The sequence below is a fragment of the Doryrhamphus excisus genome, chromosome 10 (assembly GCF_030265055.1).
Source record: "Doryrhamphus excisus isolate RoL2022-K1 chromosome 10, RoL_Dexc_1.0, whole genome shotgun sequence".
Lineage (NCBI taxonomy): Eukaryota > Metazoa > Chordata > Actinopteri > Syngnathiformes > Syngnathidae > Doryrhamphus > Doryrhamphus excisus.
Window position 1 is genome coordinate 659648 of NC_080475.1, and position 17928 is coordinate 677575.

General features: G+C 38.7%; 1 protein-coding gene across 13 annotated transcripts in view; it reads left to right on the plus strand.

The window, feature by feature from the left end:
• The window catches only part of LOC131137737 (focal adhesion kinase 1-like), an 82344-nt gene that overhangs the window by 29581 nt on the left and 34835 nt on the right, over positions 1-17928 (plus strand). For 5 of the 13 annotated variants that reach the window (XM_058086011.1, XM_058086010.1, XM_058086002.1 and 2 more), the window contains 15 exons: positions 72-159; positions 1830-1909; positions 2008-2070; positions 2155-2209; positions 2422-2562; positions 4572-4649; positions 5746-5853; positions 7088-7205; positions 8411-8441; positions 9321-9391; positions 11248-11304; positions 14599-14696; positions 17182-17266; positions 17374-17474; positions 17566-17681. In XM_058086011.1, the coding sequence (XP_057941994.1) occupies positions 72-159; positions 1830-1909; positions 2008-2070; positions 2155-2209; positions 2422-2562; positions 4572-4649; positions 5746-5853; positions 7088-7205; positions 8411-8441; positions 9321-9391; positions 11248-11304; positions 14599-14696; positions 17182-17266; positions 17374-17474; positions 17566-17681 (1290 nt within the window). The other 8 variants (XM_058086014.1, XM_058086003.1, XM_058086004.1 and 5 more) reach the window with 7 other exon arrangements.

Consider the following 17928-nt stretch of genomic DNA (forward strand, 5'->3'; position numbering starts at 1 on the left):
GTATTCATTCTGCCTATGTGAAGATATTTAAAGTTTGCACTGTAATTGACTTTTATATCTGCCATTTTCAGGTATGAACTGCGGCTGCGCTACTTTCCTAAAGGTTACCTCAGTCATTTCTCGGAAGACAAACCCTCGCTCAACTACCTCTATCATCAGGTGCAACATCACACACAAGAAAACAAGAGACAAATACTACATCAACAAAAACTGATATGGAACTTTTGGGGGCAGATTCCTCTATGAGAAAATAAAAAAAAAAAGATAATCAATATATTGGCAAATTAAATGTTTCTATCTTTAGGTACTTTTCATTTATTAGAACTCTTACAAGAAATGAATGTGAGAAGAAAGTGTATTGTGTAATCTAAAACAAACAAACAAACAAAATATTTTACTTTTTTTATTAATAAGTCTGACTTAAGCCTTTACATTTTTTCTTGCTTGATTTGTTCCATGAATTATTAGCAAAAGTTAACATAAAAACATGAAAATTTAATACAAATCTTTGTGATAATCACATTTTTATCATGTCATGTTATTATTCAGAGGCTGCACGGCCGTCAAGTGGTTAGCGCCTCACAGCTAGGAGACCAGGGTTCAATTCCACCCTTGACCATCTCTATGTGGAGTTTGCATGTTCTCCCCGTGCATGCGTGGGTTTTCTCCGGGTACTCCGGTTTCCTCCCACATTCCAAAAACATACTAGGTTAATTGGTGACTCCAAATTGTCCATAGGTATGAATGTGAGTGTGAATGGTTGTTTGTCTATATGTGCCCTGTGATTGGCTGGCAACAAGTCCAGGGTGTACCCCGCCTCTCGCCCCAAGACAGCTGGGATAGGCTCCAGCATCCCCGTGACCCTCAAGAGGATAAGCGGTCGAAAATGAATGAATGAATGTTATTATTCATTAAACTTTATTCAGGTTTTAGCTTGTTGAACTGTGAGTGGATTTGATTTATTATTGAAAACAAATCAATACAGTGTTAATATGTAATGGGCCCCCGGTATGTTTTTGGCTTCTTACTCCGTTTGAAACCCTGTCTTAAGTTTAGAATAAACACTTTGGATGCTAACTAGGTAGCTCTGTAGTATGTTATGTTAAAAGCATTACAGTTGAGCAATGTGTGGTAAATAAAGAATAATCTGAGTGTAAAGGTGACTATAGGGGTTGGGCTGTAATAACGGTACAATTTTTAAGGTAATAAACAGGTTTTCTATGCTGTCGTTACGAAAATATTATGTTTTTTTAATTTTGAATTCTATTTTGCGTGAATTCACTTATCGTGTTCAAGTCTAGAACCAACTACATATCCCATGATCTTTTAGGTAACAGAAAAAAAACAGAAAAGTCAGTAATATTGTAGGTTCGACACAGACACCATTCAACACAACACAGCCTGTAACCTTTTTTGTAATCAAGTGTAGAAATCTAATCTGGATCAGACAACTTTTAGCCGATTGTCTATTGGCTTTGATTAATCCATCAGGCAAAAGGAACTATAGTAAAAAAAAAAAAAAATGATGCCACAATAACTTCTATTATGCCACTTTTCAGAATCAGAAAAGAGTTTATTGCCAGGTATGATCAAACACATACTAGGAATTTGTTTTGGTGAAGTAGGTGCAGATCTATTAAAATCTATTAAAAAAGAATGAAAAATACAGAATAAACAGTATAAATATATGTACTGTTTTTTGTTTGTTATTCCGGAAGTGCAGTCTGATTGTTTGATTGTTTCTCCTAAGAGTAGGAGCATCAATCTACTTTTATGATGACCTATGACATTTGTATGACGAGCTGTGCCGTTCCGTTTTATTTCACCAGGTAAAGAGCGACTACATGCAACATATCGCAGATCAGGTGGATCAAGATATTGCTTTAAAACTGGGCTGTTTAGAAATAAGGTGAGAAGAGGCAGTGTGTACTCATTAGTAGTACCTGCTACCTTGTACTTCAGAGCATTTCCTGTTTGTTCTAACCGCCGTAACCATCTATTACGCAGGCGTTTCTTCAGAGAGATGCCAGGAAATGCCCTTGACAAGAAATCTAACTACGAACTGCTAGAGTAACATTGATTTCTTCAATGATTATATATATTTTTTTGCTGATGAATATACAACATATGTTATGATTTTTTTGTGTGTTTTAGGAAAGATGTTGGTTTGAGAAGGTTCTTCCCTAAAAGCCTGCTGGACTCTTTAAAGGTGAGCAGCAAAATGTCAGTGAAGTGAGATTAACTTTTAGCTGGAATGAATGTTGACACAAAGGATATTTGACTTGGTGTTTGAGTACCTGACTAAACAGAATCAAGTTGAACATAATGTTGTCAGTATGCACCATGGTCGCCATGGCCCTGGGCGACTGTTGAGGAAAAGCAAATCAGATTTTTTTTTGTCTCTCTTCCACCTTTTCTCAGGCAAAGACTCTTCGTAAGCATATCCAGCAGACGTTCAAGCAGTTTGCAAACCTCAACGATGAGCAGAGCATCCATAAGTTCTTTGAGATAATCTCTCCTATCTACCATTTCGACAAGGAGTGCTTCAAATGTGCTTTAGGGGTAAGGCAGTATTCAGGTATTCAGTCCATAGAGACAAATGTTTCGTGTTTAGAGGAACAGTTGAAGGACGTTCACACGCTTATCATGTCATTCTGGTGGAAGTTGGGAATTTATTTAGCAGTCTTGTGTGGAATGTCAACATGTTAATGGCTTACCAGACCTACACAAGGCCAGAACGTTTCCCATGTGTCCACGAGCCATGCTTTCACAGCAGTCTGACACATTAGACCAGGGGTGTCGAATGTTCAGCCAAAAGCTTGTTTGTTAGTGGCTTTTGGTACCAAAGCAAACACGGGGAAGATAGAGCAAAACAGAAACATGTCAAGAGAGGCTCAAATGGATTGAGTAAGACCCTCAAACAATGCACAACGATGAGCCAATTCAAGAAACAATACAAGCAGTTGATGTTTGCTAAATACAAGGATGAAGAGTCTTGAACCAGTCATGATGTGCTATACATATCACTATATTGACACTTACTATGGTACCCATTATGTCATTGGATGCTCATATCACCTTGTACTTCGGTACGTGATAAAAAAAAATAAAATAAAAATAAAATAATTTAAGAAACTAAAAAAAAAAAAATACTTAAACTATATTAGGAAAGCAGGAAGTGAACAAATGTAACAGTTACTGATTGTAAAAGTACCAGATGGAGGGGTAGGATTTAATAAGCTTTGCTTCTTCCTACTCCTTTTGGACATGTGGAACTGTGAACTGATTATGGGATGCACTCAATTGTAATCTGATGCATGTTCAAATGAAATAATACCATTACCATTACCAAATGTGGATACCAATAACTAATCAGAAAACAAATCTTATTACAAAAAAGTGGACCCTGCGTCCTTTGATTTTTCTTTTGGGGGGGGCACTCTTACATTAGACAAATTTACTTTCAAAATATATTTATTACAGTGATGCCCAAGTTCACGTCATTATACCAGGGGCTGTTTCTTTTTTTTTTCTTTTTTTTGTCCCATCCAGCCATTGGGGCAGATAGTATTGTTGATCTAAATGCCCTTACATGCTAAACAGATTTGCTCTGTGTCAGGAAAGGTGGCTACAACTTCCCTGTACTATGACATTTTATTTGCCGTTATTTGATGTTTTTGTTATGCGCATTTGGAGCGACCGGATCGGAGCAAGAAGAAACACAGAAAAGAAGAAGAGAAAGGTGGGGTGGGGGGGCAGTAGAGAGAGAGACAAAAACAGCAGCAACAAGAATTCCCATAACAATAACAGTGACAAACAGAACAGTTAAATGTCAAGGATGGCTAAGGGTCACACTGGAGATGATATCAGTGGAATGAAACAGTCCAACTTACCAGTAGCAATAGTAACAATGAGGACATGAACCATGATAGTAAACACAATTACAGCCATACAGTTACAGTAATTAAAATGTCACTGCTTGACATCATTTTTACTGTAATAATAGCATACCAATAGCATAAAGACATCAGGGATAAGATGGTAGATTGTGTAGAGAAGCACCCATGTGCTGTGAGTGTCCATATGGAGGTGTATACCAGGGGTGTTGGTCATGTATTAAAATTATTCATTAATTCATTTTCTACCGCTTATCCTCACGAGGGTCGTGGGGGGTGCTGGAGCCTATCCCAGCTGTCTTGGGGCAAGAGGCGGGGTACACCCTGGACTGGTGGCCAGCCAATCACAGGGCACATATAGACAAACAACCATTCACGCTCACATTCATACCTATGGACAATTTGGAGTGGCCAATTTTTTTGGAATGTGGAAACCGGAGTACTCGGAGAAAGCCCACGCATGCACGGGGAGAACATGCAAACTCCGCACACAGAGATGGCCGAGGGTGGAATTGAACCCTGGTCTCCTAGCTGTGAGGTCTGCGCGCTAACCACTCGACTACCGTGCAGCACAAACACCAACACCAAGTTTTTTCCATTTGATTAAAGAGGTATGGTGCAGTAATATGACAAAATGCACACAATAATTATTGTATGTTTTCTTTGTCTTTCCAGTCTAGTTGGGTAATATCAGTAGAGTTGGCAATCGGACCAGAGGAAGGAATCAGCTACCTCACAGATAAGGGCTCAGCGGTGAGTATTATCGTTAAATTTAACACGCCTGCTAATTCTGGGTCAATACCATTTGGATATTTTTCCTTGTCTTTTTTTTGTATATTGACTTACACGAGAGCAAAAGCTGCCATGTTCATCGCTTCGTGATCTTAATTCTTTTAGCGCCAAAGTGGCAAAATTGCAACAAGCAAAATTGCTGAATATAACAAGCCATTTCACCTTACACCAGGTGATGACGGGCATCTGTAACATCAATCCGAGCAAAATTTGTGGTCATTTCTATGCAAAGTTTATAAGATTATAGACTATGTGAAGCCCCTTGCATGTGCAGCAGTGCGGCTGCTTGCCATGGCAGCCCACATGCAGCCTACTTGTGCTTATTCTTTGCTAAACTGTGTTCGGGGTAGCAGGAGGGGACCTGGTTGGTTGTCAAAACCCTGCGAGGTAGCGGGAATGTACTAAGAACGTGAAAATAGCATCATAAGCAGTACCATCTGCGGGAGACCCCTCTGCAGAAAGGACTTTTTACTTTAAACTTTACTTCATGTATATATACTTTATATCAATTTATATAATAATGGCAGTGCAGGCATCAGTGATGTTCAAGATCCTGCTGTGAATGACAATGATGATGGCTGGGTTTGCTTGAGTGATGAGGAAGTCACAAGTGGATCAGACATTTTGATGAGCGTGTATTGTGTATTGAGACAGGGATCTGACAAATTCAGAGCCTGGTGACATCATTCTATGCAAATTAGATGAGTACTCCCACTCATACTGATGATTTTTCTAATTTAGAGTATGTCTTTATCTCTTACCATTTTCAAGCTACAGCCTTTTGAATTATTAATAATTAATGAATCAATATTTAATATAATTAAAAATAAATTTAATAATTTATTATTTAATTTATTTAATTAATACACACACATATATATATATATATATATATATATATATATATATATATATATATATAATTAATTAATAATAAAAAAAAAGTGTTACTAGCCATATACCACACTGCCCTCTTCTGGTTAATCTTGCCTGTGCAGCTGTTGAGTCTGTTTAATCACCATTTGACGTGTAGTCTTAATCCATATCTTGTCTCCAGCCTACCCACTTAGCTAACTTCAACCAGGTTCAGTCCATCCAGTATTCCGCTTTGGAGGAGAAGGACAGGAAAGGCATGCTGCAGCTCAACGTAGCAGGAGCTCCGGAGGTAACAAACACTGCATTTCTCATGTTATCTTCTGGTTTCCACCCAGCAAGCTGAGCTCACTCAAATTATTGATTTACCGTAATTTCCGGACTTTCGAGCGCACCTGGTTATAAGCCTCACCCACTATATTTTTAGAGGAAAAACGATTTTGTACATACACAAGCCGCACCTGTATATAAGCCGCATGTGCCCACATTAAAACATGTAAACATGTTTACAAAGAAAGACGGTACACAGAGAGAGTTTTCATTCATTCATTCATTAATTTTCTACCGCTTTTTCATCACGAGGGTCGCGGAGGTGCTGGAGCCTATCCCAGCTGTCTTTGGGCAAGAGGCGGGGTACACCCTGGACTGGTCGCCAGCCAATCACAGGGCACATATAGACAAACAACCATTCACACTCACATTAGAGAGTTTTAATAATATAACTTAACAATAATAATAATATAACTTTCTTCACAAACGGTGCCTGTGACGCGGCAGTAAAACGGTAGCAACATGGTAACAAGACGCTAGCAACACAATAGCAACACAATATAGAATGTTTTCCAGTTCGGGCCACCTGCTTTTATTACCTCTGAAAGCTTTTTTCGTCTTTTTACATTGCTGCAGTTCTTCCCGCTGCCGTTTCCGGCGTCTCACCTTTGATTCGTTTATGCCAGGTTTACGTGCAGCAGCTCTGTTTCCTTCTTTATCGGACAGCTCGATTGCTTTTAGCTTGAAAGCTGCGTCATAATGCCTTTCTTTTTGCATTTTTGCACAAGACAAGAAGTTGCAGTCTTCCTCGACACATATATTCCACCGGTCTTACCTTTTCTACTCGAGAGCCCCTGGCGGCCGTTAGAAAAATTACATAAATTGGCCGCATCACTGAATAAGCCACAGGGTTGAAAGTTTGGGAAAAAAGTAGCGGCTTATAGTCCGGGATTTACGGTATGTGGAGTCTATTCACAATTAGTTCATCCTTGTGCTTATTAATCATTGTAGAATGACTTGTAGTCCCCTGGTAAAGATGAATGCAGTGTCAGCATGTGTATGTGAAGAAATGGGCGTAGAACGTGCGAGTGGAAAAAAGATGTCAGCATCATGTCTTGAGTATCGTTTTCTGTGCGGGTGTGAACAACTTAATACGCTGGGATGTGTGCACTCGGAAGATGTTGCTCATTAAAAAGTCATATCACGCTACTCAGCCTAAATTTACCCGAGTAATCCTTCCGTGTGTTCATGCGCAGCCTCTCACAGTCACCACGGCATCGCTGACGACAGCAGAAAACATGGCCGACTTGATTGACGGTTACTGCCGACTCTTTTCCTTAGCTACTCACTCCTTCATCGTCAGAATCCACAAAGGTAGGAGACCGTTCTCGTTCTACTGTATGTATTTTAGGGTAGCTGCACTGCAGTGGTTGTCTTGAAGATAAATCAGGAATCAGGGGAGCAAAACTGTCAATATGATACAGACACAGGCAGTCAACCAGACAATTCATTCTGCTTCTGACTGGAGATGCTTGTCACTGTTTGTTTCTTGGAGTAACCGTCCTGTGTTTTTTTTTTCTAAAAAAAATAACTGTGTGTGAAGAACATGGTAATGGTTTTATTTCATTTGAACATGCATCAGATTACAATGGAGTGCATCCCATAATCAGTTCACAGTTCCACATGTCCAAAAGGAGTAGGAAGAAGCAAAGCTTATTAAATCGTACCCCTCCATCTGGTACTTTTACAATCAGTAACTGTTACATTTGTTCACTTCCTGCTTTCCTAAAAAAAAAAATTTATTTTTTATTTTTTGTCACATACCAAAGTACGAGGTGATATGAGCATCCAATGACATAATGTGTACCATAGTAAGTGTCAATATAGTGATATGTATAGCACATCATGACTGGTTCAAGACTCTTCATCCTTGTATTTAGCAAACATCAACTGCTTGTATTGTTTCTTGAATTGGCTCATCGTTGTGCATTGTTTGAGGGTCTTACTCAATCCATTCCATAGTTTGATTCCACATACTGAAATGCTATGGCTAGCATAACGTAGTCCTAGCATAGAAGTGTTTCAAATGTACTTCTTCCCTGAGATCATATTTCTCCTCTCTTGTAGAGAAGTATTGGATGACATTTTTAGCTAATTGGTTATTTTTAGCCTTATGCATTATTTTAGCTGTTTGAAGATGAACTATATCAGCAAGTTTAAGTATTAGTGATTTTAGAAATAAGTTTTAGTATGTTCTCTGTAGGCGGCATTATGAAGTATCCTTACTGACCTTTTTTGCAGTACATTTAGCGAGTGAAGATTGCTTTTATAGTTATTATCCCATATTTCCACACAATAAGTAAGATATGGTAGAACCAGAGAGCAATAAAGAGTGTGGAGTGATTTCTGATTGAGAACAAATTTAGCTTTGTTCTCAATATTGAAATATTTCTGGCCACCTTATGTTGTATATTTGTAATATGAGGTTTCCAGCTCATATTTTCATCTATTGTGATCCCCATAGAAAGATAGTGATGTGTTGGCTCTCGTTGCAGTAACTGATTTATTTTGTCTTGCAGACGGGGACAGAGCGCTACCATCCCTTCCAAAGTAAGTGTTATTATTTATTGGAAATAAATGGCATGCTCCTTTTTTGTCCTCATTGCACATGGGGATCAATTGTTACATTTTACAAATGCAAGTCATGGCCGAAAATACTGGCATGCCAAAAATGCCAGCCTAATGTATACAGTCATGGCCAAAAACATTGACATCTTTGCTATGACAATATTTGTCGCCATGACCATAATAACACCATTTCTTGTATATAGAGAATATAAAAGTATATATATATATATATAAAACTATAAAAGTATGCTCTAATCAGTGATTTATGCTGCTGATTCCGATACCCATCATCTATTTGTGAAATTGGCTGTTGTACATTTTTAAATGATATGAAATCAGCTTCATTCAGACAAAAGCAGATTTGACTATTTCAAGAGAACATATATCCGTGATGAAACTTGTAGAGGATGAGATGCCTCGGGTGCGATTTCTATGCACAGAGGGGCGAGTGTCCAACGTTTGGTCACATTAGCTGTCGCCTGAACAACAATCACATTGCGCGCCTCGAAAACTCACCATTAATCAAACGTAATAATTTTTTCTGGGTACATGATACCATACAGCATCCATATCAAACTTGCGTGGGCCGCACTAACATTAAACTTTCATATCAAGGCGGGGGCCTCAAACTAGTGTTCTGTGGGCCACATTTGGCCCGCGGGCCGCGTGTTTGAGACCACTGTACATGATTCTTTTGGCTTTGGCACACCTGCCACAGGAGACCGCTCGCTACAGGCTACATGCTACATGCTACCACAGCTTTTGTGATCGGCGTTGAAAGGCCTCAAATTAAAAACCCTATAGTGCTGGACATAACATGGATGTGTTAACCCCAAATCATTTTTATTTTGTCTGATGCAGAGTGTCAAATCACGAGAGACGGATGGAAAAACGGATGGAGGGAGTGCGAAGCAGAGCAGTTTGCGTGTCAGGTAGAAGATTTGCTGTGGCCTTCATTATCTGTCTCTTTCTCGTGCTTTTAACCTTCCTCTTGTGTTAGATTTCTGGTATCACCTCTTATGATAACGGGTCGGTTTTGACCCATGTATTAAATCAGCTATAAAATACACTAAAAACAATAAGTTACCATCAAATTTGCTTCTCATCTCTTGGTTACCTTCTTTGGCTTCCTCATTCATGAAAATGTTGGTTTTAATACTTTTGGTGTGGGCATTTTTTGTCACTATACCCCTCGATTTCAATTTCCAAAAATGGTAAAGTGAACCTCAAAAGAATTATATTAATAAATTGAAGGTTCTTTTGTTACCTGGCTATTACTGAGGGATATAGAACAGCTTCACCACCAGCATCTGACTGGCATCATCTGTGTCTTCTGGATCATACTCCACGTTGTCCTCCTGCTCATCTCAACGGCTATGCTGGTCTGTCCTCTCCCTCATTGTCACCAAAAATTTGGTCCAGATCTTGGTTCACTGTACTTCTTGCCATTCTTTCCATGATTTAAATTGTAAATGTGAAATCAGCCAATCAAATGAGTGAATTCATCTCACATATCTGGACATTGTTTTTATGCTGGTATACTGGAAAAGCGGTCAAAAAGAGAATCCCTTGAAGCTTCCATGATGAGAAGAGGAGCTGGTTGTCATTGTGTTGGCTTATCGTACACTTATGATTTCAGTTTTGGCTCAAAATATTGCTTTTTAATCATATTATTATTATTACCGGGTTGAAACCGACCCTAACAATACAGTGGTCATAATTTCAACCAGACCATTTTAATGGTAATGGTAATGTTAACGGTTTTATTTCATTTGAACATGCATCAGATTACAATTGAGTGCATCCCATAATCAGTTCACAGTTCCACATGTCCAAAAGGAGTAGGAAGAAGCAAAGCTTATTAAATCCTACCCCTCCATCTGGTACTTTTACAATTTAGTAAAACATTAGTAAAAATTATTTTTTGAGTTTTATTGAATTTTATTATTTTATTGAATTTTATTTTTTATTGTTGAAATACAGTTTCCTGACAAAGTCAAAAGGCCTTCATGCAATAAATAAATGTTATGTGATTTTTTTTCTACATTAAAATGTACATAAAACGTGTCGGTGCCAACCCTAACACAAGAGGACGGTTAATGTTGTGACTGACGGCTTTGTAGACAACTCTGTGCCCTGAAAGCGCCCTCTGTTTGCAGTGAAGAGTCTCTCTCAGATCAGATGTTTGCATGGAGAGCTGTAGTCACTGCCACTTTGTCTCTGCGTTGACTCTTTCCTAACCTCTGACTAACCCCCGGTTCGGGCAGGATGCCATTAAAATGACCATAAGCATAAAATGGATGATCGATGGTTCCTGCATACTAACCTTTAAAACTCTCTCCTCCCTTCTCTGTATGCATCCCATGGTGCATGTGGCTTCTGCAGGGCACACTAGTGGCGATGGTAAACAATATCATGTATTACATCCCTGTTTAATTTGACTGCAATGCATGCCAGAGTCGAGTTTATCTGTGTGCGTCTGCAAATGATGACAATCTCTCCATGACTCAACCTGTTTTTTTTTGTGACACATTCTGTTTCCATCCCTCCCCTTTCCTCTTTGTGTCGGCCTCCATTGCACATCACTCTGTGTTGTTCTTGTCACTTGTGTGAACATTTGATGTAATTGTTGTGCATGTATTCCGCATTGGATATGGTGACATTCTTTTTGAAAGGTAATTCGTTCCAATAATGTTTTCCTGCTACATCTTTTAGCATTTGAGTTTTTTTTTTTTCATGATTTTGTCGCCAATTGAGTTTTAATATCGTGTCTTTTTGTCTCTTATAGAAACGGATGATTATGCTGAGATCATAGATGAGGAGGACACCTATACAATGCCTTCAAGTAAGTGGGCAGGAATCCACCCGCTGACACACGCATTGCAAGTGGTTAATGTATAGAGTCACTTATAGTGCTTCCGATCACACTTGTCACTTGGTGGACTGCATGCCAGGGTTAGTTTAGATCTCCGTGTGATTTAGAGAGTAGCCGGTCCACAGGAGCTCATATGTGTGTGCATGTGTGTGTCATTTGGTCTTTACCCTGTTCCTCGCTCGTCATGCTTGTAAGTGAAGTGGGATTCAGGTCCGAGTGATGACTTTACTTCTTTAAAAGCTGTCAAATTTCATAAAAAAAAAAAAATGTTTTGCTTCCATCACTTTTAGCCATGTGTTATCCTCTGAGTATTTCAGATAAATTGGTCTTATTTGGTCAAACACACACTTTGATGTGAATGTCACTTGTACGTTAAAATAAGACTTAACTTGTAGGCCTAACATGTTTATGATGGATTAGCATTATTATTGTATTCCTCTTAACTGAATCAGAATCAGAATGCCCTTTATTGTCATTTTACATATAGTAGAATGAAATTGCAGCAGCTCCATTTTCAGTGCGAGACAGTATGACAGTACAAAATATAGAAATTAGAAGTATAAATAAAGAATAAATAGAAGAATTAGAAGAATAAATAATAAATAACGAAGGGTCTACATTGTAGAGGATGAGATTGGTTGCCTTGATTACATTGTTACATCTTGTTGAGGGAGAGGATGGCTTGAGGAAAGAAACTGTTTTTTATATAATATAATATATACAGTAAACCTCGGATATATCGGATTCAATTGTTCCCACTGGTTTTGTCCGATATAAGCGAAATCCGTTATATGCGTATACCGGAAAATGTCTGTTTTACGCATATATCAGATTTATATCCAGTATATGCGTAAATCGGATTTTATCCGTTATAAAAAGGCACTTCCTTGACTATGTTTCCAATGTACCTGGACTGGGCAATGAAAAGAGACGTAAGGTAATGAGAATTTAACTTTATTGGACTCTGAGCATAACAAATTGTTAATTAAGCTAGGCCCTGTTAGCCCGTCAGGCCTACGTTATTTCCAATAGTGAGGTTAAGATCTCATTCACTGCTGTGCTAGTATTATTGACGTCACTCACTTTTATATTTGTCCTAAATCTGGAGCCAGGAGAAAGACAATAGCCAGTGACATCAACAAGATTAGCATAACGATGCGGCCATCCGATATATGCGAGGGAAATTTCATGGAAATGCATTGGAACAGGACTGGAGATTTTGTCCGAAATAGGCGAAATCCGTTATAAAAAATCAGATATATGCAATGAATTTTTATTGGAAATGCATTACAGAAAAATTGGTTCTTTTTTATCTGTCCGTTGTGAGCGAATTTCCGATATATCCGAGGTTTACTGTATATATGTATATATAATACTGTACTAACAAAAGTTCCATGGTCACACAGAGTAATCCTAGCCAAAAAGGGGAAACACTCAAATCTCATGTCGTCCCTTATATTTATAGGCCTGTATTATATTTTTGGAGTGTTTGGGTGTCACAGGATCAAGATGAATTGACCTACTGTGCATGTGATGGACATCAGGATATATCAGGATATTAGTGTGCATCTTGGTTTTGTTCTGTATAAAGAGGTCTACAGACTCTACACTACCAAAATATTTCTATTTCTCCACAAAATACAACTCACTTTAAAAGTTACGGGACAACTTGGGTCTGTAATCCATCTCTCTAAAGCAGGGGTCTCAAACACGCGGCCCGCGGGCCAAATGTGGCCCACAGGACACTAGTTTGAGGCCCCCGCCTTGATATGAAAGTTTAATGTTAGTGCGGCCCGCGCAAGATTGATATGGATGCTGTATGGTATCATGTACCCAGAAAAAATTATTACGTTTGATTAATGTTCATGTTAAAGGTTAAATAACTGTTAATAGTTATCCTCCCTATCCGTGTGGAAGTGGTACGTTTTTGGCTATTTAAGTTTAAAGGAAATAACTTGAAGGCTACCGTTTAGGTCGCGAGCGCTCTAGTTTGCGAGTTAGCATGTGTCTCAAGACCCTGCAGTTGCGCAATATGTTGTAAATAGAAAGAGTATAAATGTGACTATAGTCGTGTTTTGTCATGTCTACAGGGCTCTAATAATGTTTTGCTAATTCTAATAAAAAAAAAATAATTTGTTGACCCACCAACTATAGTATGTGGTTTCTTAAGTTTTTATTATTTGCGGTTTTATTATTATTATTATATTTATTTATTTATTACTGATTGATTGATTTTCTTTATTCTTGATTTGTTTATTTATTTTTCATCTTATTTTGTGTAGAAAAATAAAAAGTAAGATATTTGAGAACAGTGGAATGTTTTATCAGAGCTTTTCTTGTAGAAAATCGGAACCAAAGCCCAGTTTATTAATTTTTCTGTTTTTAATTGAAAACCTTTTTTGAAAACCTGATGCAGCCCAGTCTCACCCAGACCCTAGCTCCCAAGTAAATTGAATTTGAGACCCCTGCTCTAAAGTATTCTAAATGTGGTTTGCTAACTTGCTACTGTACTCACAGTTAGTTATTTTGTCTCCTATCAATAACCAATTTTCCCAGAATACTATGGACTAGATCAAGGTAATGATTTGAACACACCATAAGTCTGGTTGTATAGTGGTGGTACTTTGATTTGGTGGTGGTTGTCATCCTTTTATGTTTGCTTGCAACTGTAAATGAACCTGAATGTGTCCCCTCCCCTTCTTTGTGTTTGTATTGTCAGTTTGGATCATATTGGTCTGATTTGAGCGATGGCGAAATAGCGAGAAAAATGTAGCAAAAGAGAACAAAAACTAATATTGCAAAAGTATTATGCGTTAAGGAAATACTGCTGACAATGTCTCATGTTTATGCCATCAACTTTTTTCTTATTATTACATTTAAATGTCTATACCACCTCATGCTCATCGAGAATAATTGAAACTGGCTGTTGTCTTCGTTATGTGGCATGCTCGGCTTCAGTTGCACGCTGGCTGCTACCAAGCTTGTCAGAGCAGTAGGATAAATTAATAATTTCACACATATTATTACACACATCACTAGCTTGTACAATTTTTTTCCGCCCCTCAAAATGTAATCGTTTGTGAGAATGTCGCCGCACACACGCAAACGATCTCAAATCCTGCACACAATGCTCTGACAAGCTTGGTAAATGCAAATGTATACATTAAGTATGTGTGTATTGTATGTGTATGTTTTGTCTTTTTGTCCTCAACAGCGTGTTTTTCTGTCTGATTGTGTTCATGTCCACGTATGTTATGTATTCAGCACAGGATTATGAGATTCAGAGGGATCGCATTGAACTGGGCCGCTGCATAGGTGAAGGTCAGTTTGGGGACGTCCACCAAGGAGTTTACATCAGTCCGGTAAACACACACACACACACACACACACACACAAACACATTCATCATTGTGCCATAAATTGTAGGCTTTTATTGCTCCACTGCTACACTTGCTAAGATTGGATTTCACTTGTGAAGTTTTATTATGAACAATGTACATCACACATGCATATATGCAATGCTGCATTCATGGCCCCGCAAATTTGCTGATTTTTGCTCCAAAATGCATTTTTCCACAGAAAACACATGTGAAAATAGAAGTATTTTTACATGTTCTTCACTGATAATGTTTCCTTCCTCAAGTGTTGAGGTTTTGCACTTTGTTTGACCTTCAAAACACACAATAGTTGTGTGCCATGTCACAGAAAAGAGAAGTACTAGCTTTGATGGTTACTCAAAACTTCAAAAGCGAGGTGAACACACATTACAGTAATTCCTCATTTATCGCGGCTAATTGGTTCTAGACTTACCTCGATGTGTGAATTTCCACTAAACAGGATTCAATCCTAATTAACTGATTTATTTTTCATAATTCGAGCATAGAAAAACAGTACTAATGAAGTAAATATTTTCAGATTAGAGCTATCAGAGCCCTCTAGACAAGAAATAACACCCCTACAGGCACCTTTACACTCATACTACCCAAAATAAACCGAGAAAATAAACCATTTACTACATCAGGCTCACCAGTACAACAGTAGCTCATGTTATTATGATGATAATGATTCTTTCATTCGTTCATTTTTTACCGCTTATCCTCATGAGGGTCGCGGGGGGTGCTGGAGCCTATCCCAGCTGTCTTCGGGCGAGAGGCGGGGTACACCCTGGACTGGTGGCCAGCCAATCACAGGGCACATATAGACAAACAACCATTCACACTCACATTCATACCTATGGACAATTTGGAGTCGCCAATTAACCTAGCATGTTTTTGGAATGTGGGAGGAAACCGGAGTACCCGGAGAAAACCCACGCATGCACGGGGAGAACATGTTAACCCCACACAGAGATGGCCGAGGGTGGAATTGAACCCTGGTCTCCTAGCTGTGAGGTCTGCGCGCTAACCACTCGACCGCTGTGCAGCCTAATGATGACTATTATTATTATTATTATTATGTGATTATTGTGCCTGTACTGAGTAATTTAAACAACTATGATAAAAAAGTAATTATACACTAAGACTGAAAGTTAGTCATTGGCGATCAAGTCGGGTGTGTATTACTAGTGCCACCTAGTGGCCAGTGTAGAACTGCCTACATCAGGGGTCTCAAACTCAATTTACCTGGAGGCCACTGGAACTAGGGTCTGGGCAAGGCTGGGCCGCATCAGGTTTTCCAAAAACAAAACAAAACAACGCATTTATTAAAAACAGAAAAATATACAAACTTTTTCAGTGCTTTGGTTCCGATTTTCTACCATAAAAGCTCTGATAAAACATTCCACTGTTCTCAAATATCTTAATTCTTATTTTTCTGCACAAAATAAGATGAAAAATAAATAAATCAAGCATAAAGAAAATCAATCAATCAGTAATAAATATAATAATAATAATAAAACGGCAAATAATAAAAACTTAAGAAACCACATATAGTTGGTGGGTAGACAAATTATTTTTTTCAGATTAAAATGAACAAAGCATTATTAAAGCCCTGTAGACATGACAAAACACGACTATAGTCACATTTATACTTTTTTTATTTACAACATATTGCGCAACTGCAGGGTCTTGAGACACATGCTAACTCGCAAACTAGCGAGCTAGCGACCTAAACGGTAGCCTTCAAGTTATTTTCTTTAAACTTAAATAGCCAAAAACTTACCACTTCCACACGGATAGGGAGGATAACTATTAAGTTATTTAACCTTTAACATGAACATTAATCAAACGTAATATTTTTTTCTGGGTACATGATACCATACAGCATCCATATCAAACTTGCGCGGGCCACACTAACATTAAACTTTCATATCAAGGTGGGGGCCTCAAACTCGTTTCCTGCGGGCCACATGTGGCCCGCGGGCCGCGTGTTTGAGACCCCTGGCCTACATCAACGTCTTAAACTGTATTTTGATTTTAGCTCATTTAGAAAAAACCTTATTGTGATTTAATAATGATTTAATAGTGATAATGATGGTCACTTTTAATGCAAATGTTAATCTGAAATGGTAAGACAATGGCAAATGCATACAGGGAAGAACAAAGGGACATTAATTGTTCGTGTGACATAATATGCAACAGCTTGTCAACACATGGTAGCTTTTAAGAAGCTTAAATCTACATCTTATTTAAATGAAGTCCCTTCTAATTGGTCCCCTGGCTACAGTTATATGCTTTAATGTAAGAATAAAATCCAAATCCCTATAACATTGTAATTAATATTCAGCCACATTAGTTATTGATACGCTTCCATTTAGTTGCTAAAATTACACATTTTTTCAAATATTAGAAATGGCTTCTATGTGAAACATGCATCCAGTGTACTAAGTGTGACAATGTTTTGGTTTAGGAGAACCCGGCACTGTCAGTGGCTGTGAAGACGTGTAAGAATTCAACGTCGGACAGTGTGAGGGAGAAATTTCTCCAAGAAGCACGTAAGCTCTTCATGTGTGTTTGTGCTATAAAAAAAAAATCACAATCAGAAGCTTGACAGGCGAGTATTAATGAGAATGCGTTCCCTCACTCCTGTCCCCCTCCCAAGTAACCATGCGTCAGTTTGACCATCCTCACATTGTGAAGCTGATGGGCGTCATTACAGAGAATCCAGTCTGGATCATCATGGAGCTTTGCACACTGGGAGAGGTAAGATACCCATTGCTCGTGATGATGTACGGTATTTTACTCCTCGGTGACTCTACCATCCCTCTCGCTTTATGTCATGTGCTTTCCATAGTTACGCTCCTTCTTGCAAGTGAGAAAGTACAGTCTAGACCTGGCCACCCTCATCTTGTACTCCTACCAGCTCAGCACGGCATTGGCCTACCTGGAGAGCAAACGCTTTGTACACAGGTATGTTGTAATCAGAGTACCCGGAGAAAACCCACGCATGCACGCACGCCACACAGAGATGGCCGAGGATGGAATTGAACCCTGGTCTCCTTAGCTGTGAGGTCTGCGTGGTAGCCACTCCACCGCCGTGCAGCCAGTTAATAATTCATTCATTCATTCATTTTCTACCGCTTTTTCCTCACGAGGGTTGTGGGGGATGCTGGAGCCTATCCCAGCTGTCTTTGGGCGAGAGGCGGGGTACACCCTG